Source organism: Protopterus annectens, chromosome 2.part1 (genome assembly GCF_019279795.1).
Source record: "Protopterus annectens isolate FY-2018-M chromosome 2.part1, PAN1.0, whole genome shotgun sequence".
Taxonomy (NCBI): Eukaryota; Metazoa; Chordata; order Ceratodontiformes; family Protopteridae; genus Protopterus; species Protopterus annectens.
The window spans coordinates 719098381-719123654 of NC_056729.1; the positions used below are offsets into that span (position 1 = coordinate 719098381).

The window sequence follows — 25274 nt, forward strand, 5'->3', positions numbered from 1 at the left end:
AATAGAGGGGGTCCCACTAAAAGTATAGTGGAAACTAAAGAACTTGAATGGATAATCAGAATGCGGGTGAATATGGGGAAGGGTCTGAATGATAAGATCTCTATCAGACCCATATTGGTCAATAGACCTTTGGCAAGGTGATATGTTCACTGAGTTATAATTGAAAGGCATGTTTAGAGCCGTATTTTAAAAGTTTTTTTTAAAAATTACTTATATGTCTTTAAATGTTCATTGTTTTTAATTACTGATTTGTGATTGGATGCTTTTGCTTTACATTGTTAGTAATGATGCATTGTAGTTTGAAGTTGCTTTGGCTGTGAAAGTGCTCACCTATCTGTTTGGAATAAATCTTGGCTTTTAATTGCTGTGTTTCTGGTGCCTCCTTTCTGTTTATTGTTGTGTATGACTATTTTATTGGAGGACCAGTTAGCTTACAGCACCGTATTATTATTTTTCTGCTAAGTAAAAATAATGTCAGAAAATATACTAGTGTAAACTTTACTCTATATTTTCCCATGTGACTGCTGAGACTCTGGAAAAGCTGACTTAAAGTCAGTTTGTCCCTTGCTGAGTTGTTGTACAATTTGGCCTTCTAGCCCCCCCCCCCTCCCCCCCCCCACACACACACAGACACACATATATTTATGTTGCCAGTTTGAGTGACAAATCTAATGATTCTTTTCTTTTATGCTCCTTCCCAGTCTCCAGCTGTTCCATAACCTTTAACTTTAAATTTCAGTTTATAAAATCAAAGGCCTTTTTCATGTTGATAAAAATTTCTACCTTTTTTGTCATTACTTATTTCCTCTAGAAATATCATTAATAACCCATTACCAGCCGCACATCTACCTTTTACAAAGCCTGGTTGTATTGTCCATGTCCCTTTCAATGCCACCTTCTGTAATCTTCCTGGCAGTAGGCTAACCAAATTTCCTGCATTTGCAATGGCCAGGGACAGACAACAATATTATCCACCCTCCACTCTCCATCCATTTTCCTTCAGTGACATCACTACCTTTGCCCTTCTCACTGATTTTGGTAAGCCTCTTCCCTACTTCCCACTGCAAAAAAAAATTCACTCTAGCTTAATTGTATTGCTTATTGTCATATAAAACTATAGCATATCCCCAACCCCTGTCACTTTTCTGTTTTCATCAGATTGCTACCCTTGACTTTGCTATCTTTAGATCACTGTCTGCATGGTTGCATTCTCTTTTAATGCAAAACAAAAAAAAACATTGGAACACAGAAATGTAACACCTTTTACTGGAACAACATTAGGGTTGCTACCTTTTCAAATGGCCAAAGTGGGACATTTTTGGTACAAACATCAGATTTTACAGGCCGACACATACCCACGGTCAGTACAAAGGTTAGAACTCAACTTTTTTGCCTAAATAAAAGCTTATTCTTGTAGCATTTTAGTTGCTTATTCTGTTTCTCATAACATTCAGTTATTTTAGATACAAAATAACTATTTTATGCAACTATTACATAAAATATAGGAAATAATTTTGTTCTAAAATCTCAGGATATTTCCATTTTTACAATTTTTTGTCAGGACACAACTGCCCAAAGAGGGAAAGTGGGACAGGTGGTAACCCTAAACAACATAGGTTTTGCAATTATTCACTTTTTGTTTGCCTAGAACAAGTCCTTAATTGATATTAGATACAGTGCTTAAATATCCATTTTTGCCTAGAAAGGGAGGCACATCATTTCTTTCTTATTGGCTAAAAGAAAACACTTGAAAATGTCAATGTAAAGAGCAAGTTTGCAGCCCAGATAACAACTACATTTCAGAAACAGACACAGTGCGTGTGTGTGAAACCGTATATGAACCTGAAACTTTAGAAAACCAGGTTACAAAGTGCTATAAAGCTTCTTCTTGCATTTTACATTACAGTAAGTGTTCATTTAGCAAAGCAGATAACAACTCCAAAAACTGTTTTCACACACACTGACAAAATGATTATAGTACAAGAGATGTGTACAGAGATTAGTTAAATTCATGGAAGGAAAACAAAGACATTACAATGTGCAATTTGTCATTACCTGCCTAAACAAGCAATCTCTGTGAGACAGATTTTGGTTAACAGAAAATGTGAATTTGCAACAAAGTCCGTTTCACAGCAAAGTGATATGTTATGAAAAGTGGACTACCAAGAGAGTAGCATAGATGTTGTACACTATACAGGGTGTGATTTCACTGATAGAAAGAAAGTAATAAACAAAGAGACGAAAAATGTGTGGATATGTAGTCAACTGAAGAGTCCCATGGTTCATGCAATATATACAAAGGATTTCTTACATGAGCAATAGTGTAACAACTTTCCTCACCAGAATTTCCCCATCTGAGTTTTATGTAAAACATCTGTAAAACTGTACTCTTTTTAGCATCTAGTAACCTGTTCATATCAGACTTCTGTTTTAAGAAGATTCTTTACAACAAGGAGACTCGGGAATCATACAATTAATTCTTATTGCTATTATTATTTTAGCAGCAGTTATAGTTTGGTAGTAAAGTGGCCAGTACCAATATTAGTTTCATGAGGTCTTCATCATTTTTATGACTTCTCTTACAATAACATTTGTATAAAAGAAAATCATGTTTTTACTTCGGGTAAGTGGCAAAACATTTCCTTTAGAATACATGCAGCAATGTAAGATAGATATTTATGAATCCAGCTTCTAAGTTTATCAAGGCTGTGAACATTACTCCTCTTCTATTGGTGTAATACCTTAATGACCATTCTGACATCTCAGGAAATAGAACATATTTGTAAGAGGATTTCATGTGTACAATTACATTTACAAATTCTGAGCAAATACGATTGCATGGTTTAAAGATCCCTATTTTACTGATGAAATCATTGTTATATGGGTAGACACTGAATTAATGGGGTTTTACTCTTCATTTGCATTGTTTGGGTGGCCGCGGTGGTGCAGTGGTTAGCGTTGTCGCCTCACAGCAAGAGGTTCTCTGGTTTGATCCTTGGCTGGGGTGCCTTCTGTGTGGAATCTGCATGTTCTCCCTGTGGTCGTGTGGGTTTCCTCCAGGTGCTCCAGTTTCCTCCCACATCCCAAAGATATGCTGTAGGTGGATTGGACACTCCAAATTGTCCTTAGGTGTGAGTGAGTGTGTGCCTTCTGTGGAAGGTTGGGCACCAGGCTGGCAACTCGACACTGTAAAACTCCACTGCCAATCATGAGCAGACAGTTGATCCACTGTGGCGACCCCTAACCAGGAAAAGCCAAAAAGAAGACTCTTCATTTGTATTGTTTACATTTTTTTGGTTTGTTTTGTATTTGGTGTAGACATTGGATATCTATTACTGTTCCATTTTATTGCATGTTCATCAGCTGTTGCAGAAAACATTAGGCAGTATGTTTTTTTTTCTGGAAAAAAATCTTAGATGATGTTTATCACCAGCGTGTAGTAACTGACTGCAAAGGTAATACTACAATTCCTATAGGGCAGACTCATTGAATTGCAAACTCATTCACCTTCCAAAAACTGGAATTTAGTTCTTTCACCCTTAAGACAATTTAATTCCATTTCTGGAGGGTTTGCCCCATACCCTATTAACTGACTCTGAGGTAAAATCAGAAAGGGGAAAGAAGCAAAAAGTAAATAAAAATATATAAATATTCTGACTGTAATTGTGACTGTTTATGCAGGTTTTATCCTTACTGGATGTATCTTCATTTTCTTCATTAATAAGTTATTCAGAAATAAATGGAATCAGTTTCTATAAGCTACTATAAGATACTTCTATAAGTAACCCCATTAGCAAAAATATTAATTTGTTCTGTTATTTGGTTTTGCCAGGTGGAAACAGTTGGTGATAAATATATGACAGTGAGTGGTTTGCCTGAACCATGTGTTCACCATGCCCGATCGATCTGCCATCTGGCACTAGACATGATGGAAATAGCTGGACAACTGAAAGTGAATGGAGAACCTGTACAGGTTGGTAAACTATTATTCTGGTGGCAATACTCATTTTATATTGAAGTGCAGATCTGAGCAAGGTAATTTGATTTAAAAAACGTTGGCTAATGCCAAAGGGAGTGCAGATGAAGCAGTATTTATCAACATCAGAAGTCGACAATCAAAAATGTGAAGTAAGTTATTAAACATACTGCCGTTTAGTTTCCCACATTAGAAGATAACAGTCTTAGTGCTTTAGCATTAAAGAATTGAAATGGAAAGATGTAAACATTATGTTTATCTTGATGCACGAAAAAATAATTGAGACTTTCACATGTGCAGTACATCAGATGAAGTAACATGTTTGCAGCTGTGTGGTAGTTTAAATGATAATGAAACTTAAAGACCTTTCAAGGAAAGACCACAGAGCTTCTGCAGATTATGGAAGCAGTCTGTTAGCAGGGCATGTATGAAGGGTGTAGTGCAGCATTTAATATGAAGTACTTTTGTGAAATAAATATTTTACAGTATATGATAACACACATAGGTAAAATAACACTTGTAAACATCTGAAACGGAGGGCTATACTGAAGTATTGTTAGGATTTTTAATTCAGGTATTTTGATCCTGGCAACATTCTAATATTTCTAGATCCTTCCTTGATTGCATGAGAGACATTGCTTTTAATACTGTGATGTCCTCCACTCTGGGCCAGTAATCAAGGAACCTCAGTCCTCACCATTGACACTGGAGAGAGACATTCACTTGGAAAATAAATGCATGCGCTCAGTATTTCCTGATTATAGGATCATAGGAAGTAACTAGGCTAATGGCCCTAGGGCCCTTACAAGCATAGCCAAGTTCTTACCCTTATTTCTATGATCAGCACCTATTGCCCTTGTCCAAGAGGAACACAGGTGGAACCGTCAGGGTGAATTTACAGTCACCCATCCAATCGTCCAGATTGCATTCGAAGAGCGCAAAGAGATGCTCTGTTTGACATGCAGTGGGAGTCTGTTCAAAAGGTATGGTAACCTCTGGGAGACAAATCTCTCCCTCCATCTGGTTTTGTTAATGTCACATACTAGGTTAAGGTCTTTAGAGCGAGTAATCTGTGTACCATTTGACTTATGGATATGCAGCATTTCCAATAAAGCAGTGTCAGAGATTATCTTGTATGCAAGGCAGAGATCACCTCTGAGGAGTCAGCATGAAACAGAATAAAGTGACAGTGATTTCAGGTGATCCTCATAGGACAGATGTCGAAGACCTGTAATTTTCCTTATGAGGAACCTTTGTGGTTTCTCCAGTTGTTGCAGGTGTTTGGAACAGTACATACCAAAGGGGGAGTTGTACTAAATTATTGGCCTGATGAGGGAAGAGTAACTTCTTTTTTTCTGGAGGCAATGCCCTTACTTATGAGATAAGCAATATAGAATTCCTTTCTTACCACCATGATGGCATGGTGGTCAAAGGTAAGGTTGCTGTCAACCTGTGTGCCCAAGTCTCTCACCACTGAGCGCATACTTAAGGTGTTGCTGTTGATGTGGTAGTTAGCAGGAACATCACTTTTACAAAAAGGAATGATAATACATTTTTTGCATTGAGTTTGAGGCCATGACTTTGACACCAATCATCTGTTTGTATAAGACCCTTTTGTAGGATGTTGACATAATTTGGAGATTCTCTGACTGCTCCAGTTTGCAGGCATCAGCAAACGTTGTCAGCCACAGGCCTTTAGTTTTTGCTTGTACTTTAGAGAAATAGATCCAAAACAGTAGAGGCCTCAGGACTGATCCCTGTGGAACACCACTTGTTACAGGTCTGCTGTTGGAGGTGGATTCTCCTATTTTGAATATATGAGTCCTATCAGTGAGCCAGTTAGCACCCCATCTAATGATATATGATACCTAGTTGGGTGAGTTTGTCAATGATGCCTGAGTGGGGGATAGTGTCAAATGCCTTGGCTAAGTCGAGGTAGGCTGTATATACATATTTCCCTTTGTCCAGGGCCTTGGTGACTGTCTCAAAGAAGTCCACCCAGCTTAACAAGCATGATTTCCCTTTGGCAAATCCAAACTTGAATAGGGTCAAGTGTTAAGACATTACCTATGTCTTTGTTGGTAAGGTTCATGATGATTTACTCCATGGCCTTGCAGATAAGGCAAGTCAGGCTAATAGATCTATAGTTCCTGGGGTCAGTAGAAGCACCACCTTTGTGCAAGGGAATAATGGTAGCTGATTTCAATTCAGCTGGTATGAAGCCAGTGCCTAGACTGTGACAGAAAGAGATACCCAGACCCCGGGCTGAGTGTGTTCTCTGTGTGCTCTTAGGGAAAATTGTGCTTGATGCAGAGAGGTCTGCATCAAGCACAATTTCCCTTAAGAGCACACCGGGAACACACTCAGCCCAAGGTCTGGATATCTTTCTCTGTCTCTCCCTAGGTCCCCAGTAAAGCTCCCCACTGGCACAGCTGTAGGGTTGAGTTAAGTCCTCAGCTGAGTGTCTAAGCCAAGTCCTCCAGCACCCTCTCTGTGAAATCAGTGCTTCGTGTCCCTGCTCCAAGTAGCTGACACACACTCTTTCAGATTTAATTTTCACACATACACACCTGAGGAAGGCTGGCACAAATTACCCACTCTACCAACTTTACTGAGACTGTAGGGTAGATTCACTGCCAGCAGTCAGTTACTATAAGGTTCTCAAAAGGGTATCCGATTATACCAAGTGAAATTAATATTTATACAAATGGTAATGTTGACCAAACAGAAAGGCTTTCAGGAGAGGCCAGTTTTATTACCAAATACATATATGCAAATAGTCTCAAAACTTAAGTATATTTCTAAAAGGACCAACCACAATAAGAAGTTCAAACATATTTAACAATAAATGATAAAAGAATGTGAAAATACAAAATATCCATTCACAGTATACACCAGAGTCTCAACCATAGAAAGAATCAAAATAACACAAATGAATAGAGTCACACAGACACAGAAAAACAGTACTCAAGTAATCTTACCATATCTTCCTGACTAATCTAAAGAGTTACTATTCCCTGGTCACTTACTAGTGCAAGGCAAGATGAAGTAGGTGAGTAGCCTTCTTTTCTTGTCAGGCCCCAAGAACAGACTGCCCTCTCTGAGAATTTTCTCAATATAATATCCAAATGTTATTTCTGGGATAGCTTACAGAATGATATCACATCTTATCATTTGACTCAGTTTTCCAGACTATCAGTAACACTAGAAGCTGCCAGGATTTTAGCACCTATTTGTTACTGTACACAGATAGAGCTTTACTCAGATCTGCTGCAGGTCCTTGAAGTCATAAAACATTTCAAAACTCTACCCTTCCAGAGTAGCAATTAGCTCCCTGCCAGAAGCCATAAAGAAGGCTTCCTAATACTTGGTTTCCCAGATATTTTATCTGTGGCTGCAGCCTCAACTGTAAGATACGGTCTTTATTGCCTAATTTAATGTCAACTATTTTTCAAAGTTTGCTGCAACTTGATTGTGATTAACCTCTTCCCTTCCAGTATTCTCTGTTAATGCATATACATTTAATTCAGTTATAAAACTACATGTACATTTTTTTCTTTCCAGCAGGCACAATGCTGATACATTTTTAACACAAGCAACTTTCCAAATACATTTTCAACACAAGCATCTGTACATAATTGTTTGATATTCAAATAACATAAGATTCTTTACTAAATTCAGCTAGCTGTGCTGGCATATGTTATACATCCACTGCCCTACTTCTCCTGGCACAGCTGGCAGTACCTCCTATCATCACATCTCTTCCTACTTTGAAGACTCGGGCTAGTTTTTCATGTGCTCTTTGAGAATTGTTGCTTGAGAGGAATGAGCCTATCTGGCAAAACATTATCTCATACCCTATTTTGCGAGCCCATCTGCATTGACATTATTTACTCCACTATGGTGCTGCACTATCATATCATATGCCAGCAACCCTAGGCTCTACCTTAGTAAATTAGCATTTTGTTGGCTGGCTCAATGTAGCCATGTTAGGGGATTGTGGTCTGTAACTTTAGTGAATTTCCTTCCATACAGATCGAGTTGGCGTTTTTGTAGTGCCCACATACTATGGATAGACTTTCTTTTTCTACTGCTGCATAACATTTCTCCCTAGGTTGGAGTCATATGACTCAGATATACCACTAGGTGCTCTTCTTCCTTTGAGAAAACCTGGCTAAGTACAGCCCCCACCCCTTGGTTCAAGGCATCTACCGGCACAACAATTTCTTTGCAATAATCTGGACTGGCTAACACTGGGGGCCCTCTCAAAGCCTCTTTAAGCTTTTGGAATGTCTACTCACAGGTTATGGTTCACACTACCTTGTCTGGTATGTTTTTCCTTGTCAGGTCTGTGAGGGGAGCAGCTATTGTACTATAACTGGGAACAAAATTTCTGTAGTACCCCAATGTCCCCAAGAATGCCCTCACCTGCTTCTTGGAACAGGAGCAGGCCAATCCTGAATGGCTTTCACTCTAGCAGGTTCTGGCCTGATATTACCCCTTTCCACTCTATGTCCCAGGTAGGAGACTTCTTCCGTAGCCACCTGGCACTTACTGGGCTTAATGGTCTACCTTTCTGTTGCAGTCTGCCCAGGACCTCCCTGACATGCTGAAGGTGCTCTTTCCAGGAATGACTGCAGATAGCAATATCATCTAGGTAAGCAAGCGTATAATCTCCTGCTAGGGCATGATCTTCCAGCCTCTGCTGGGGCATTTTTCATCCCAAAAGGCATCTTTGCAAACTCATATAATCCAAAAGGAATCACAAAGGCTGACCTCTCTAGCTGTGGGAGTCAAGGGCACCCACCAGTAGCCCTTGGTCATATCAGTAGTGGTCAGATACTTAGCCCCAACTGCTCAAAGGCTTCATCTGTCCTAGGCATAGGGTAAGCATCTGACTCTGTGTGACTATTTAGTTTCTAATAGTCTACACAGAACCTGGTGCTGCTATCTTTCTTTGGTACCAGCACCGCCGGGGAGGCCCAGGGACTGCTGGACTCCTGGATTACACCCAATTCCAACATTTTCTGTATCTCCTTCATCAGAGTCTGCCTGACTTGCTCAAGCACCCTGTAAGGGGCATGCTTAATAGTCCTTTGGGTCCTGTATCCACATGCTCCTGCACCAGATGGATGCACCCAGGTTTTCCATTGAAAGTGCCCACAAACCCCTGCAACACTGCTCAGATTTCTCAAACCTGGATAGAGGATAGCTGCTGGGACATTGCTACCCCTTCTCCTTAGTGAGGCTTGGACTGATACCTCAGTGGATCAGTCACCAGATCCCCCTCAGACTCTTTCTGTCATCCACTGAAAATACTCGGCACCAAGGCCTTGCTATCATAGTAAGGTTTCATCTTATTAACATGGTACAATTTGTGCCCCTGCCTCCTGCCCAGCAGTTCCACCAAGTAGTCAACATCACTGACCTTCCTTACCACATTGAAGGGTACCTCCCAAGGTGCCTGCAGCTTACTGTGTCTAACAGGAATGAGAGCTATCACCTGCTGTCCCACAGCATACTCTTGGGCTTGAGCATTCCTGCATTATCAGACCTTTTTCTGCTGTTGGACTCCTGACAGGCTCTCCTGGGCCAAGACCTTGAGCTCCCCAAGCCTTTTTCCAAGATCCAGGACACATGCCACAACAGACTTCATGTGGGATTCACACTCACCCTTCCACTCATCACAAATCAAATCTAAAGGTCCCCTCACCCTATGCCCACACAGCAACTCAAAGGTGAAAAACCTGTAGATTTCTGGGGTACCTGTCTGTAAGAAAACAGCAGATCAGGCAAATATCTGTCCACTGTTTCTTAACCTGTTCTGCAAATGCCTATAGCATGACCTATAATGTAGAGTTTAACCTCTCCACAAGACCATTAGTCTGTGGATGGTAGGGGTGGTCTTTAGGTGCTTCAACCCACAGAGCTTCCACAAACAAACCAGCAAATCTAACTTGAATTTGGCAACTCTGTCAGTCAGTATTTCACTCAGGAAACCTACCCTGCTGAAAATCTATAACAAAGCATTTGCCTCGGTGGAGGACAGAGCCACCGCCTCAGGGTATCTAGTAGCAGAATTATCTACCACCAGAATGTACTTGTTCTCTGTCAAACCTGGGTTACTCAGAGGCCCCACAATATCCATAGCTACCCCCTGAAATGGCTCCTCAATCACAGGCAAAGGCATCAAAGGAGCTTTGCCTTTGTCTCCTGTCTTGCCTACTTTTTGGTACTACTCACAGGTCCTGCAGCACCCTGTTACATCCCCTTCAACCCAAGTCCAGGAAAGGGTCTGCACAATACCTCTCTTGGTACCTTTTATGACCATATGACCTGCAAAAGGAATGCCATAGGCTATGGCCAGATGGTAGGTTCTAGGCACTACTAACTGCTGTATTACCTCACACTCTAGCCCTCCCTCAGGTGTCAGCTCTCTGTAAAGTAATCCTTTGTTCCAGTATACTAATTCCCCCATTCCATGAGAATCAGGTGCCTCCTTAGCTACCTCCCTCAAGCCTTGTAATATACGGTCTAAGATCTGAGCCTGTCTCAACTCTATCTTTGCAGCTCTTCCCAGCTCCCATTTCACAGGAAGTCTGGTATCCTCTGACAGAGGTGCCTCACTGTCATTCTGGGTACTACCACTCACCTCTGCCCTTGCAGTCACTCTGTCAAAGGGAACAGCAGTACCCACTAGCAGCTGTGGCTTACCTTCAGGTTCACCGCTACAGAGTAGCTCCCTTCCTGAAATAGCCATCTCACCAGCCCTGGCTTCAGGTGTGGTGTCTGTCTCTGTCTCCCCATGCTACCAGACCCACATGCCTGTCTCCAAGCCTGGCTGCATGTAACTGCACACACACAAGGTACTCTATTATCAAAATCATTCCATATGAGGACATCTACAAGGACTTCCTTTTCCACCCTCCCATTCAAGGTGAACCCTAAACAAAGGCATCTGGAATGAGGTCCCTCTTAAAGCTGTGAATGGAGTGGACTGCCCAAGCAAATACTGCTCCTGTTTAGCCACTACATTGTACATAGCCTCCTGTGGTAATTTGGTACCCCTGTTGTCTCCAGACAACTTACCATTGGCATACTGCCATTCCCACTTGCTGGCTTCCCCACCTTTTGTTCTCCACCTTGCCTCCATAGAAATCTATATGATACATGGTCACACTGGTTACATTTAAAACATTTAACCCTTGATCCTGGCTGTGTACCTGAACTAGTGACTTCCCCTGTTACTTGTGGACTGTGTTGGGGTGGTTTAGGCTACCTATATCGATGTGCAGCACTGGGTATCCTTTTTCTGTGCAGTGATACCCTGCTTGCTAAGTAGAGATCCCTCTTTTTCCCCGCTCATCTACAGAGTTGCACTCTCAGTCTGCCAACCATATTCTCATATCCTTAGGCAAAGTGCTAAGGGCTTGTTCCCTCACCAAAAGGTCTGCCAGCCCTACAAAGGTAGTGACCTGACACCCTCTCACCCACCTATGAACATAAGTGCTTAACTCAGCAACATAATCACACGTACTTTCATCTGCATTGCATCTTAGCTCACAAAACCATTTTCTGTAAGTTTCAGGTGTCAAGCTTAAAGCATTCCAGTAAACAACACTTGACTTTATCATAATTTAAACAATCAATATCATACAATTTAGAAACAGAAGGTGCAGCTTTACCATGGAGTAAGAGGGTCAAGAACTGTACCCAGAGCCCGTGGTCAACATTACACAGTTTACATACTTCTTCAAATATATGAATAAAACTATCAAAATTATCACCTTCTGTAAACTGTGGAAGAAATTCACCAACCTTCATTGCTCCTGAGGTTTACTTATCCCCTTTCCCATTACTTCTATGACCCCAGCAAAGGGTCAGCATCTCCCTCTCTTGTTGGTGCTGCTTCTCATTTTCTTCAGCCTACAAATTTCACAGTCTCTCTGCTGATTCTAATTCCATCTGTTTCTTCTGACGCAATCTCTCTGCTATCACCAATTCCAAATGTTTGGTTTCCAGTTCAGGTCTGTATAACTCCAGATGGATTTTTCAAGTCTTCTGAGGAAAAGGTGAACCATTGTCTCCAAGGACTGTACATCCCCATGACCAAACTGGTTATCCTCATGGTTGCTGGACTGAGCTGCCACTAAGGCTGAAATCATGTCCTCTTTAGTCAGCTTGGCATACACCAATCTTTTGGCTTCACACACCTTGGCAAACTGATTCTTTGTCAGCTTGCCATAACCCTCTGCTGACATCTTTGCCTGCTTTCCCTGACTAAACTAAACCATAAATAAATAAATAAATAAATAAAACTGTTGAGAATTTAAACTCTGAATGCCCACCTTGTGGCTGCCTGAGAGAACACCTACCTTCAGTGACAACTGCTTACAGGCTACAGAAGTTCACCACTGCCATCATGTGACGTTCCCCACTCTGGGTTAATAATCAAGGAGCCCTAGTCCTCACCACTGACACTGGAGAGGGACATTCACTTTGAATACAAATGGAAACACTCAGTCTGCATCATGCACAATTTCGCTTAAGAGCACACAGGAAACACACTCAGACGAGGATCGGGGTTTCTCTCTGTGTCTCTCCCCAGGTCCCCAGTAAGGCTCCCCACAGGCACAACTGTAGGGTTGAGTTAAGTCCTCAGCTGAGTGTCCAAGCCAAGTCCTCCAGCACTCTCTGTCTGAAACCAGTGCTTTGTGTCTCTGTTCCAAGTAGCTGACACACACACACACACTCTTTGAGATTTAATTTTCACACACGCACACATACCTGGGGAAGGCTGGCACAGATTACCTGCTCTACCAACTTTGTCCAGACTATAGGGTAGATTCATTGCCACCAGTCAGTTACTATAAGGTTTTCAAAAGGGTATCCAATTATACTGAGTGAAAGTAATATTAATACAAATGGTAATTCTGACCAAACAGCAAGGGTTTCAGGAGTGGCCAGAGTTATCACCGAATAAATATATGCAAATACTCTCAAAATTTAAATATTTTTTCTAAAAGAACCAGCCACAATAAGAAGTTTAAACATATTTAATGATAAATAATAAAAGGACATGAAAATCCCAAATATCCATTCACAGTAAACACCAGACTCTCAACCACAGAAAACATCAAAATAACACAGATGAATAGAGTCACAGAGACACAGAAAAACAGTACTCAACTAATATCACCATATCTTCCTGACTAATCTAAAGAGTTACTATTACGTGGTCACTTACTAGAGCAAGGCAAGATGAAGTAGGTGAGTGGTCTTCCTTCTTTGTCAGGCTCCAAGAACAGACTTCCCTGTCTGACTGAGAGTCTTTTCAATATAATATCTAAATACTATTTCTGGGATAGCTTACAGAATGACATCACATCTGGTCCCCTGACTGTTTCTCACATTATCACCAACAGTAGAAACTGCCAGGAGTTTAGTACCTATGTGTTACCATAGACACATACAGAGCTTTGCTCAGATCTGCTGCAACTCCTGGAAGTCATAAAACAATTTCAAACCTCTACCCTTCCAGAGTAGCAATTAGCTCCCCTGTTAGGGACAATAAAGACAGTTCTTAATACTTGGTTTCCTAGATATTTTGCCTCTGGCTGCAACCAGAACTGTAAGATGCAATATTTATGGCCTAATTTAATTTCATCTATTTTTCAAAGTTTGCTGCAGATGGATTGTGATTAACCTCTTCTCTTCCAGTATCCTCTATTAAAATATATACATTTAATTCAGTTACAATACTGCATGTACATTTCTTTTCTTTCAAGCAGAGCAAACTGTTAATATATTTTTGACACAAGCAACTTTCCAAATACATTTTTAACACAAGCATCTGTACAAATCAGTTTGATATTCAAAAAACATATAATTATTTACAAAATATTCCAGCTAGCTGTGCTGACATATGTTACACATCCACTGCCCTACTTCTCCTGGCATAGCTGGCAGTTCCTCCTATTGTCACAATTATATTGCGATTTCATGTTCAAAGCTAGGCAGGTGCATCCAGCCCATCAGCTCCCTGTTTTATTTCTGCCTCTTGTACAATTCAGATATTAATCCTAACATCCATCATAGGTAAATTTCCACCTTGATCAAAAAAACAACAGTTATCCTATCAATAACAAGGACTTGCAAAGTATTGTTTCTACTTCCTGGGACTAACACATAACATCACAATGCAAGAAGTGTCATTCATTTGCAAATTATGCTATGAGAAATTTGAAGATTACTTAGTGACCAAGAAGGTGGTAGCAGTAGATGATAGCTAGGACAAAGGGGGATATTGCCAGCACAGCTACCTGGAATTTTGTAAATAATTATATGTTGTTTGTGAATACTAACACAATCTATACATGATGCTTGTGTTACAAATGTATTAGAACTGTATGTCATGTGTATATCAAACTGGTCTGTATAGACATGTGTTAAAAAATATATTTTGTAAAGTACTGAGCTTAAAGATGTATCCACAATGTGCTCAACTGGAAGAGAACAGAAATGTACATGCACTATCATAACTGTTTAAATGCATATATTCTAACAGTGGAAACTGGAATACAGGCGTTTAACTTCAGAAAAATAACTGAAATTAAAATTACTTTATGGCAGCTAGAGGCAGAATGTCTGTACTAGGGAGTTTTCTGTATTCTGTATTGTCTTTAAGGTGAAATAATTACTAGTTTTCAAATGGGAAGGAATGCAATTGTTTTATGATTTCCAGCATCTGCCAAAGATCTGAGGTCTATGTGTCTTCATAGGTAAATGCTAAGTACTGCTAACTTCCAGCAGTGTGGGGGGGGGTTCATCTGGGATAGTCAGATGGCAAGAAATGATGTAATTCTGCAAACCATCCCAGCAGTAATGTTTGAGATATTAATTTAAAAAGTCTTTGAGGGACAGAGCATTCTGTATTCTATCTTTGGCCTGACAATTACTAAAAGATCCACTCTCAACATCTGCCTTGTTCTTACGTAAGTTAACTAGGGTATAGTAATTCTTTTAGATTTAGTCAGGAATATAGTGAAGCATAGTTTAGATGTTTTTCTTTATTTATTTGAGGCTGCCCTGCAATGTTGTTTTAAATATTCTCTGTGGTTTTGAACTCTGCTGTCACTGTGAATATATATATATATATATATATATATATATATATATATATATATATATGATTCTACCCGACATGGTCGACAGCTCATATGACTGAAAGCTCACATGGTTGACAGTTCATTTGATCGACATGAATTTTAGGTGGGGGGCTTCACCCCCCCCCCCAACTATATATATCAACTCCAAGGTCGCACAACATTGGGGAGGGGGGCAAATTCATGTCGATCAAATGAACTGTCGACCATGTGAGCTTTCAGTCATATGAGCTGTCGACCATGTCAGGTAGAACCATATATATATATATATATATATATATATATATATATACACACACACACACACACACATATATATATATATATATATATATATATATTATATATATTTAGTATTGTCTTCTTCTTGTATTATTTAGTATTAAATATATTTAAACCTTCCATTGTGGCTGATCTGTCTAGAGATATTTAAGTTTTGAGAGTACTTGCATATTTATTTGGTGGCACTGTGTGGACCACTCCTAATAGCCTTGCTCTTGGTCAAAGTACCATTTGTATTAATATTAAATTTACACAGTATGATTGGACACCCTTTGTTAAGGGCCTTAAAGTAGCTGATAAGGAGTTGGCTGGTGGCAGTCATAACTATCTTATAGTATGAGCAAAAGGGGGCATAGCTAGTAAACCTGTGCCAACCTTTCCCAGGTGTGTGTGTGTGTGTGTGTGTGTGTGTGTGTGTGTGTGTGTGTGTGTGTGTGTGAGTGTGTGTGTAAATCAAACCTCATAGAGTGTGTGTATCAGCTACTTGGGCAGGGACATGAAGGACTGGTTGGACAGAGAGGGGGCTGGAGGGCTTGGCTTGGCCACTCAGCTGAGATCTCAACCCTGTAGCTGTGCCAGTTGGGAGTCTTTCTGGGGATCTGGAGAAAGAAGGAGAAACCATCCCCAGAAGGACTGTGGTCTCTGTGTGCTCTTAACGGAAATTGCACTTGATGCAGAGAGCTGCATCTGGAAATACTGTGTGTGTACCTTGTCATCCTCTTAGTGTACATCCCCCACTATTGCCAGTGGTGAGGATTGAGGCTCCTTGATTCCTGGTCCAGTAGTGGGTTGTCACAATAACAAATGCACGGATGGGCAAATAGGTTCCCTTGAATGACCCCCTGGGGAGATCTGGAGCAAAGTTGGATGGTAAAGGTTTAGAAGGCCAGGAATTGGCCAACGTCTGCTAAGCTTTCTGAAAAATGCATGTTCAAAATGCATGTTCATTCTTTCACAAGCTGTATGTTCTCTCTCGGTTAATAAGGGCTAAAGTCTGTACACTATGGTGGCTGATAGCAAGTGAGTGGACTGAGCAGGACCTTCCAGGTTGTCTCCTTTTATGATGACTGCTGAGATATTGTTATCACCTTTCTGTGCTCCAGCATCTGAAGTATCATTGTAAATAGCCTGCTCAGGTGGCACCTCATGACTGCACTGAGATCTGAGGATCTTACACCCCCCACCTAACCCTGGGCCATAGTAGGATCTGTAGCCAAGTCAAAAAATATTCCAGTTCTAGGGGACCCTATAGTCTCTTCAATAATAAACATAGATCTATGTTTTCTGAGATTTTACTAACAAGAATACCATGTACTCTCAGGGAAGCAGTCTGGTACTACTGCAAGGTTCTGTGCAGGTTCCCCAGGCCCCCAGCAGTGCCTACTATGTCCACCTGTTCCACTGTCTGACACTTACTTCCTGTGTGCGTTTTCCATTACCACTTGCACTAGTGTGCAGTGCGTCCACTTCTGAAGCCAGTCCCATGTGATTATCTTCCTCTCCCCTCAGATTATTCACATTCTTCCATATTAGAAGGGTGATTATGTAGTCACTACTTCAGAAGTAGACAGTAATTTTCCTCAAAAGTGCTCTCCCCCAGATTAACTCCTTCTTTTGTGAAACTATCATTTATGTGGCCTATAACTGCTTTGACTTCTACCCATTTAGAACTGATATTATGTGAGCAGACAGGGTTAGAAACACACTGGGTCATCCCTTTGAAATTTTTCTTGAAGTATGCTATTTTTTGTAGTCTGGAATTATCTATATTCTGTTATTCCTGCTCTGAAAAAGGCATGTACCATCTGCAAAGAAGTATTAAACTTCATTGAATCACTAATGTCTGAATGTAGTTTACCCAGTTATTATATTGTGAAAATGGTTCAGAAGTATATAAATTCAATATCTTACATGACAGGTGCTGTGTCTGATGCAAATAGCCTTTTTATTTTTGTTTTTGAAGTAGCTCTATGGCTGCATAGTGATAGCAGAAAAAGATGAACAGAACAACATGGCACTAAAACACAGTTTAGGGTCATTGGTGCAAAGCAGTATTAACTGAGAACACATAAACTATTAAATTATTTACACTTAGAACATCTGTATCTGGTTACAGTACTTGAAGGTATGTGACAGCTTCATCAGCAATTTACAAAATAAATGTTACCCAGACTACATGTATGAGAGTTTTTTTTATTTAAAAGTTATTCCAGTTCTTAATTTAAGTTCTTATGGACAATCAGCAGTGCTATTGCTGATGGTTATAGAAACTGATATTTAAATTTTGACTTCATTTTTTACAGTTTCTGTTACGAAGGAATCTATGAGTACCTCATGCTTGAACTTCCACATTACAGCCATTAGAAGCATTTCACATCTAAGGGACAACACAGAAACCTCTTCAAGAAACTGTATGGTGGGAGGAGTTTTGCAGAAGTGCTCAAGGCTATGTACTATTAAAGAGCTTCAGCGTGGAGTGCAGGGTTTAATTAATTCCCTATGTATTTACCTATAAACCTCATACTGTCACAGCATTTGCTAAAGGTTCTACCAAGCCCAAAGTTGCTTATTCCATCTCAAATCACCTTATTCAAATGTTTTCATAACCAGGTTAGAATATGCAGTCCACTCAGCCCACTTAACCACTGACATTTAAACTGCCTGAAATTCTGTATGTAGATTTATTAACATCCTCTTCCCACCTAGAGAATCATAGTTTTACATTACAGAAAGTTAACTGACTCAGAGTTAGAGTTACAGCACAATGCACCCTTTATTCTTTCCTTACTTACATTTAAAATCCCAGGTAATAATGTCTGTCCATCACTAAGAAGCAAACTACAAATCAAATTCTCCCCATATTCTCTCAGAACTCATAGCAGTGCATTAACATTAATCAGACCTCCTTCCAGACTCACATCTGAAGAAAAAAACTTTAGTATTATTCTTGCTAACCTGATCCACCTTCCCACAAAACACAAAAAATTACTGAATATTCCCTTTTCAGGAAAAAAAATTATAGAACATCTTGAACCAACATACAGTTATGCATGTTTTCTTAACAAGGATATAATCTCCACCCCCATCTCATCTGTCTGTCAGTCAAGCTTTTCTTTTAACCCCCTTTATAGAACTACAAAAGGTAAAATCTCTTTTTGAATGTAGCAAAGCTTTTAACACTACTATGTATATTAGTGCAATCAATGTGTCTACCGATTCTCATATCCACACGGAAAGAAGAAAAAAAGACAAATATTTTGCGGGAGTACACATGACGTGACACATAGTCTTTGCTATTATTATAGATTAGGACTAGCTAACTACATGTAGCAATTATAAATTGATGATGTAGGGTATTGTTTACAGACTGCTGTCAAAACAATGGCATTCAGTATTTTGTAGCATATTTGTAAGAGCTTCGTGTAAGTTTGGTAACAATTAAATGTTTCTAATTTCTTGGGGAATAATATTATTGCATTATGTTCGCCAAGTTTAGAAAAAAACTTATTCTGTAGTCCCTTGAGTATATTTATGTTTTGTGAGGAGTTAAGGACAGTAAGGGGGGAGGAAATATTCCATGTTTTTTTCTTCCACAGGGCTGACTATTAGCTGCTATCTGCTCCTGTCTTCATTCACCAGGTTTGATGGACTAACTTTATCCTCCCCATGTCTCACACCAACCCATGTCTAGGGCCAGTAAGGAGATTGAGGACACTGGTGCAGTAGCATACTTGTACAGAGGAGTATGCCCTATCCAGCACCACCCAACAACAGCCTTGTGAGCTCTGCCACTGCTGCCTTTGTGAGGTACATGCCATCTCCCACATATGTGCAAACTTCCAACCAAGAGGTATATTGCTTGTAGCATGGCACTTGCTAGACTATAGCAGTCAACCTCATAGCACAAGAAATTTGGACAAAGCCTAAACTAATGGTGGGACAAAGGCCCAAACATAAGGACAGACTTTAGATATTGCTCTTATAAAGTTAGAAAGTTGCTATAGTAACAGGATTTGTGTTATGATGCATTTTTGAAGCCTATGAAGTCTGAAACTGAAATCTATTTCATTTTTTTGTGACTTAAATCCTCAGTGATTTACCAGAAAACCACAAGTTTTTTGAGGAACAGACTGAAAATATTAGGTAAAAATCTGGACATTCTCTGCAAATCTGGACACTTGAGAGGTATGTGCTAGACTTCTAATGCTCTTCTTACAGCAAGCATAGGCTACCTCTCACTTCTAAGGATGGATGAGCCAATGGTGGCCACTCACTGCCATCCTCCCCCACACGGCCCGTTAAGCAATCATACTGCTAGTTGAACATGGGTCATCTAGGGCACAGTAAGGGCTTTATTCCTGTGTGACACAGGCCCACTCCAGGAATATTTCAATCTTGGTACTAAAACCCCTTGGCTAGAAGACCAAGGTACTTTTGTTCTTTTGTTGTGAAACTATGCAAAGTGAATTGTCTCCTGTATCTAGTATAGCTAAGAGTGGAGTCCTGGCAAGTTTGCTAAGTGCTGTAAATAGCATTTCACCGGGTGTGTGTGTGTGTTTGTGTGTGTGTGTGTGTGTGTGTGTGTGTGTGTGTGTGTGTGTGTGTGTGTGTGTGTGTGTGTGTGTTTTCAATTATCCAACAGTGAATTCCATAGTAGTTTTAAGTCATCTTGTAGGGTCATGTTAATAACTGACAAGTTGAGTGGGGCTTCTTGAGGCTTCATAGACTTGTTCATACATTAAAGGACAACAATGGGATTCTATTATTAAATGCTCAACTCCTCTGGCCTTTTTCTTCCTATTTACCATCCCTGCTATGAATAAACAACAGCAAAGCATTTAAAATATTTTAAATTGACTGTTTCTCTCCACTAGAAAAGTACCTTACTGTACTGTGGTGGCTTCACTTTAAAAAAACTTTTATCCCACCCTAGAAGAGCTTGCTGCAGCCTCCATTTCACTGATGTCATCAAGGCCAATGAATACAGGTAGTTTTCTGGATGATTCCCTCCCCAAACTGACATCACCACCACCATCCTAAAAAAAACACCCATGCTGTGATGTCATAGCTCCCTGGTCCTTCTCCTACCTATGCAGAAAGTAAAGGTTAGAACAAGGAGAAAGTACAGGAGCCAAGACTCCTGCTGTGAGCTGTCAGTCACAGTAGGTAACAGCTCAGCTTACCCTTAGCCCTTTGACAGCTAGGAAAGTTAGGTGTGAAGGGGGATGGGAGATGAGTACAATTCAGGCATCACAAAAGACTGCAATTTAGCCATTCTAAAATGAATAAGCAGTAAAAGACACTTTGAAAGTTTGTCCTGTGGCATTTGACTATTTGTGCTTTAAGTAGTCATTGAACAGCATGAAATATTACTTAGAACTAACTGACTGAAAGACAGCAGTGTATGCATGTACAATTAATGCATTGGCAGGAGCTTTAATTAGAAACAGGCCTGCATGATGTAATTTTTATAGACAAGCACTGCATTGTGGGATACCTAGAGGCAGACTAAACAATCAGGATCACTTCAAGATGCTATACACCATGTGGTCAGACTCAGAAATTAAATATAAAAATGTTTAAAAACCTGTAAATAGTCCCAGAGTGGTGTTAAAATGTAGAAAACAACAAACCATGATGAAATAAACATTTTTTGAGTCTGTGAGTGTGGTTCTCCTTATTATCCTCAGTCATCACAGCTAAATCAGGATTTATATCACTCAGTCTAATCGCTTTATTGTGTTTGGTCAACAGGAGGCATATATAGAGTGAATATTTAAAATTTAATATGTTCTGAGATTATCTGTCTTAGTGTCTTATTGTAGCTAGAACTATTGGTGGACTTTTTTTTGTTTGCAGTAGTGAAGGATTTACTGTTAAGACACTTGTTAGCTAGTATCAAAGCCCTACCTCTGCTCCTAGATCCTGATTTACTGTCATAGAAGTAAGGTGGTTATTTGCAGTGTATGTGTTGGTGGTTATCAGCTCTCCATATAAGCCTTAACTCTGAGATGACAGGAATGATTTTGATGTGTTGGTGAAACCAAGTTTCATTTTGGGAGTCATTTGTTACAAACACTACAGATGTTTAGTGATGTTATTATTACTTTGAATGGGCCTGTATTAAGCTGAATGCCTCCTGCTACATGTAGTAGTAAGACAAGTAGGCTGTTTGTATTCATTGTAAACCCAGAAAAACGACAAAGAAACTTGAGAAAATGAAACAAAACACAGGCTCCGATCTAACTTATTTACAACCCACCTATTTGTCCCTCCTTATCTTTGTTTGAACATATGTGCAAGTTCAATTTAAGAAACTTACATAAGGGTGTTAAGAAACATGGCACAGTGAACATTACCAAAAACAAGGCTGAAGCCCTTCCGCTCCGTTAAATCTTTACCAGTCCGAATTTTGAAACCAGACAAAGGCGGTGGACTGGTGATTATGAACAATGATGACTATGAGACTAGAATGTTGGGAGTGCTGGACAGTGAGATTTAGGTAAAATCTAGTTTCAGTGAAATGAACACTGCACACAAAAGATTTTTTTCCTTTTTTAAAGACTTACTGATTGAAAGTTGGATCAGTGTTGAGGTGTACAATTATTTAGTGATTTTGAAACCAAGAATATCAAACCTGTTTGGATTACCTAAGCTCCATAAAAATGTCAATGATTCCCCGATGAGAGCTTTAGTGAATGCAAGGTCGTCCATTACTAATGCATGTTCTAAATATGTAGACCACTTGTTAAAAAAGTATGTAGCCAGAGAAGAACAAATTTGCAAAGACTCCTGGGCCTTTTTGAAAAGTTTAGAGAATTTTGTTTATCATAAGAACATTTTTTTTCTTAACAATAGATGTTGTTGATCTTTACTTTTCTATCCCTCATGAGGTAGGAATTAAATACATTACCAAGAAATTGTTATTTTATGAGGCTGAGAGTAATGAGATAAGGTTAATCCAGGAGTTACTAGATATTATCTTAAACAACAACGTTGTTATAGTTTTAATGACAACATATACAAACAAGTGGTAGGTGTAGCTATGGGTTCAGTATGTGGGGCAAGCTACGCCAACCTGTTCCTAGCTCAATGGGAAAGTGAGTTTATTTTCAAGAAGAACATTTACGAAAAGGTAAAACTTTACAACAGGTTTCTGGATGATATTTTTATCATGTTTGAGGGGAGTGCGGATGACGCACAACAATTTGTGGAAACTTTGAACAATAGTACACCTTTTTTGAAATTCACCTTCACCTATGGAGAGAACATCATTAACTATTTAGATGTAGAATTAAAGAGGGATATTGTAGGTGAAGGGTACTTGGCTAAAATATACAGAAAGCCTTCATACTCGAACACATTGTTGCACTATTCCAGTTGTCACCTGTTCCATTAGAAAAGGTCTGTCCTCAAAGGACAGCTGGTAAGAGCTGACAGGATGACAACTGAGGATACTTCCTTTGAAGATGAATGTACCTTGTTGAAACATATGTTCATGAGTCGAGGTTACCCAGGGAAGATGATTGATGAGCTAGTAAATGAAGTTCGCTTCAAAAGGTTGGCAGGTTCTTTCAGTCCATTTCTCACTAAGAGGGAATGTATTACTGAGGTAACAGATTTGAACGTGGGAGAAAGGTTGGATGGTTTGGCCCTAAGACTAGCGTTATTCCACCAGAGAAATGTTCCATGGTTAAGGAAATAGTGAGTTTTAAGAGGAGTTTTATTACACCCTTTTGTTTGGAGGCAAACTTAATTAAGAACATTTTCAAAAGGAATTGGTTTTTATTGACCTTTGAGAGGGACACAATAGAGAAATTAGGTGACTACCCGGTCATTATTTTTAATAAGGGTAGAAACCTGAAAAACATTATAGAAAACAATAGTCTGAAGCCTCTTAGGACCGAAGGAACTTATAAATGTGAAGCGTGTAACTATTGTAGATACAATGCTACAGGGTTTTGGTTCACAGTAAACCAGCATGAATATAAAGCCAGAGGTAGGTACAACTGTAATTCCAAATCTGTGGTATACTTAGCTTCCTGTCATATGTTCAGCATTTTACGTAGGAAAAATGGACAGGAAGCTAAAGGATAGGATTTACAAACATGTTTACCACATTAAGAAAAAAAAACACCACTAATGCTCTGGCTAGACACTGTAGTGAGCACCCCTCTCATTCATTTTTGTTCAAAGTTATAGACCAGGTAGCTTTAGATGGAAAGGGTGGACCTTACCAATTGATATTGGAGAAACATGAATTGGTTTGACAACTTAGGTTAAATTCATATACTCTACCTGGCTTAAATGAAGTCACTTCTTTAGCATGCATCCTTAAGTTAAGAAGTTTACTTAGGTGACTTGTTTTTTATAAGAAAATCGTTTTTAACAACGCTGTTTTAATTGTTCTTAACAATACTGTTTATTTATTAATCATCTACATTCATTGAAATGTGTATCGTGATGTACTATACTTACTAACAGTTTCTTGTACATTTAACATACACACACATATACATTTTTTTCGTCAAGATGTTTTAGGTGGACACTTTCTCTTCACCTTTTCTTTGACACACACAGTCTTTTAGGCAACTACAGTTGTTTGGTAATTTTTGCCTTGTTTTGCACAGGAACACAGTGTCCATTTTAAAGTGTTTGCTTATTTACTTATTTATTTATTTATTCATTATTGTTATATACAGTAGTATATATGAGTATTTTAATAAGCTTGCTCCTTTAATAGGATTGCTGCGTTAGTAAGAAAAGTATAATTTTGATTTAACATTTTCTATTCAGAATTTTTGTTGTGTCAAGTATGTAACAGGATTTTTATGTTTTCTAATTGATTGATTCTTTGAGTAATTAGGGTAATGAATTGATTGTTAATGTTTCCGCCCTTTTAGTTTTAAAGGAGTGCTTTGTTGTACCTTGCTGTCTGAAGAAGTTTTCCTTTAGTGTTGACGAAAAGCACTTTACAATAAACTGCAGTGAGTGGTTCAAGTTAGATCAGAGCCTGTATTTTGTTTCATGTTTGTATTCATTAATTTACTGAAAGTCACTCAAGAATGTGGGCAAATAATCTGTGATCATCCAGTGACTGAGAAGTATTTCTCTATTACTGTATGTGAAAATGTTGGTAATGTTATCCACCATAATTGCACTGTGGTAGTGGGACACTGGCTGGAACCACTCACATTCTTCCAACTATGATCTTTAGAAGGGAGGATAGCAGCTATCAATAACTGGTAAAAGATGGATAAAGATTTATATGAGGGGAGTGGAATGAGGAGGATGGTGTGGTCAACAGTTAATGTAGCATAGGAGTAGTAAGCTGTGAATGGAAAAAAGGAAAAGAAAACCAAATGTCATTTACATATTACTTGGCCTGTACTAATATGCACGTAGAAGGATTTGTTTTAAGCACTTTGAATGACTGTGGCAGCATTATGTAGACGGTTTTGAGGTAGTGACGAAGTATGTACATGGAGTAGTAATTCTTGTTAAATAGTGTAAAATCATGTAACTTGTGAATGAAGTGATGTCCCACTTTAAAATAGAGCAAAATGTGAGGTAAAATGTATAATATATTAAACAGGATGTGACATGAATAGCAGAGGAGGGATTAGGGACGTTGGAAGTGGCCACTAAGTGTAAAGAAAATAATATGAGGGTGGGTGAGGACAGGGCAAGATATGGGAGTGAGGTAAAGGTGAACAAAGCAAGACTAAGTGAAACAAGACAATTCTGTACCACAACAAATAAACAAAAATATAATCTGTTGTCCTGTACTTTGAATTTAGAAGCTTTCTTCATCCAGGTCAACAGCACCCAAACACCAGACTGCAGTGTTG

General features: G+C 39.3%; 1 protein-coding gene across 1 annotated transcript in view; it reads left to right on the forward strand.

Annotated features, from left to right (window-relative positions):
- The window catches only part of GUCY1B1 (guanylate cyclase 1 soluble subunit beta 1), a 1108262-nt gene that overhangs the window by 850092 nt on the left and 232896 nt on the right, over positions 1 to 25274 (forward strand). Inside the window, exon 11 of the mRNA XM_044062441.1 lies at positions 3833 to 3973. Coding sequence (XP_043918376.1) covers positions 3833 to 3973 — 141 coding nt within the window. The remainder of the gene's footprint in view (positions 1 to 3832; positions 3974 to 25274) is intronic.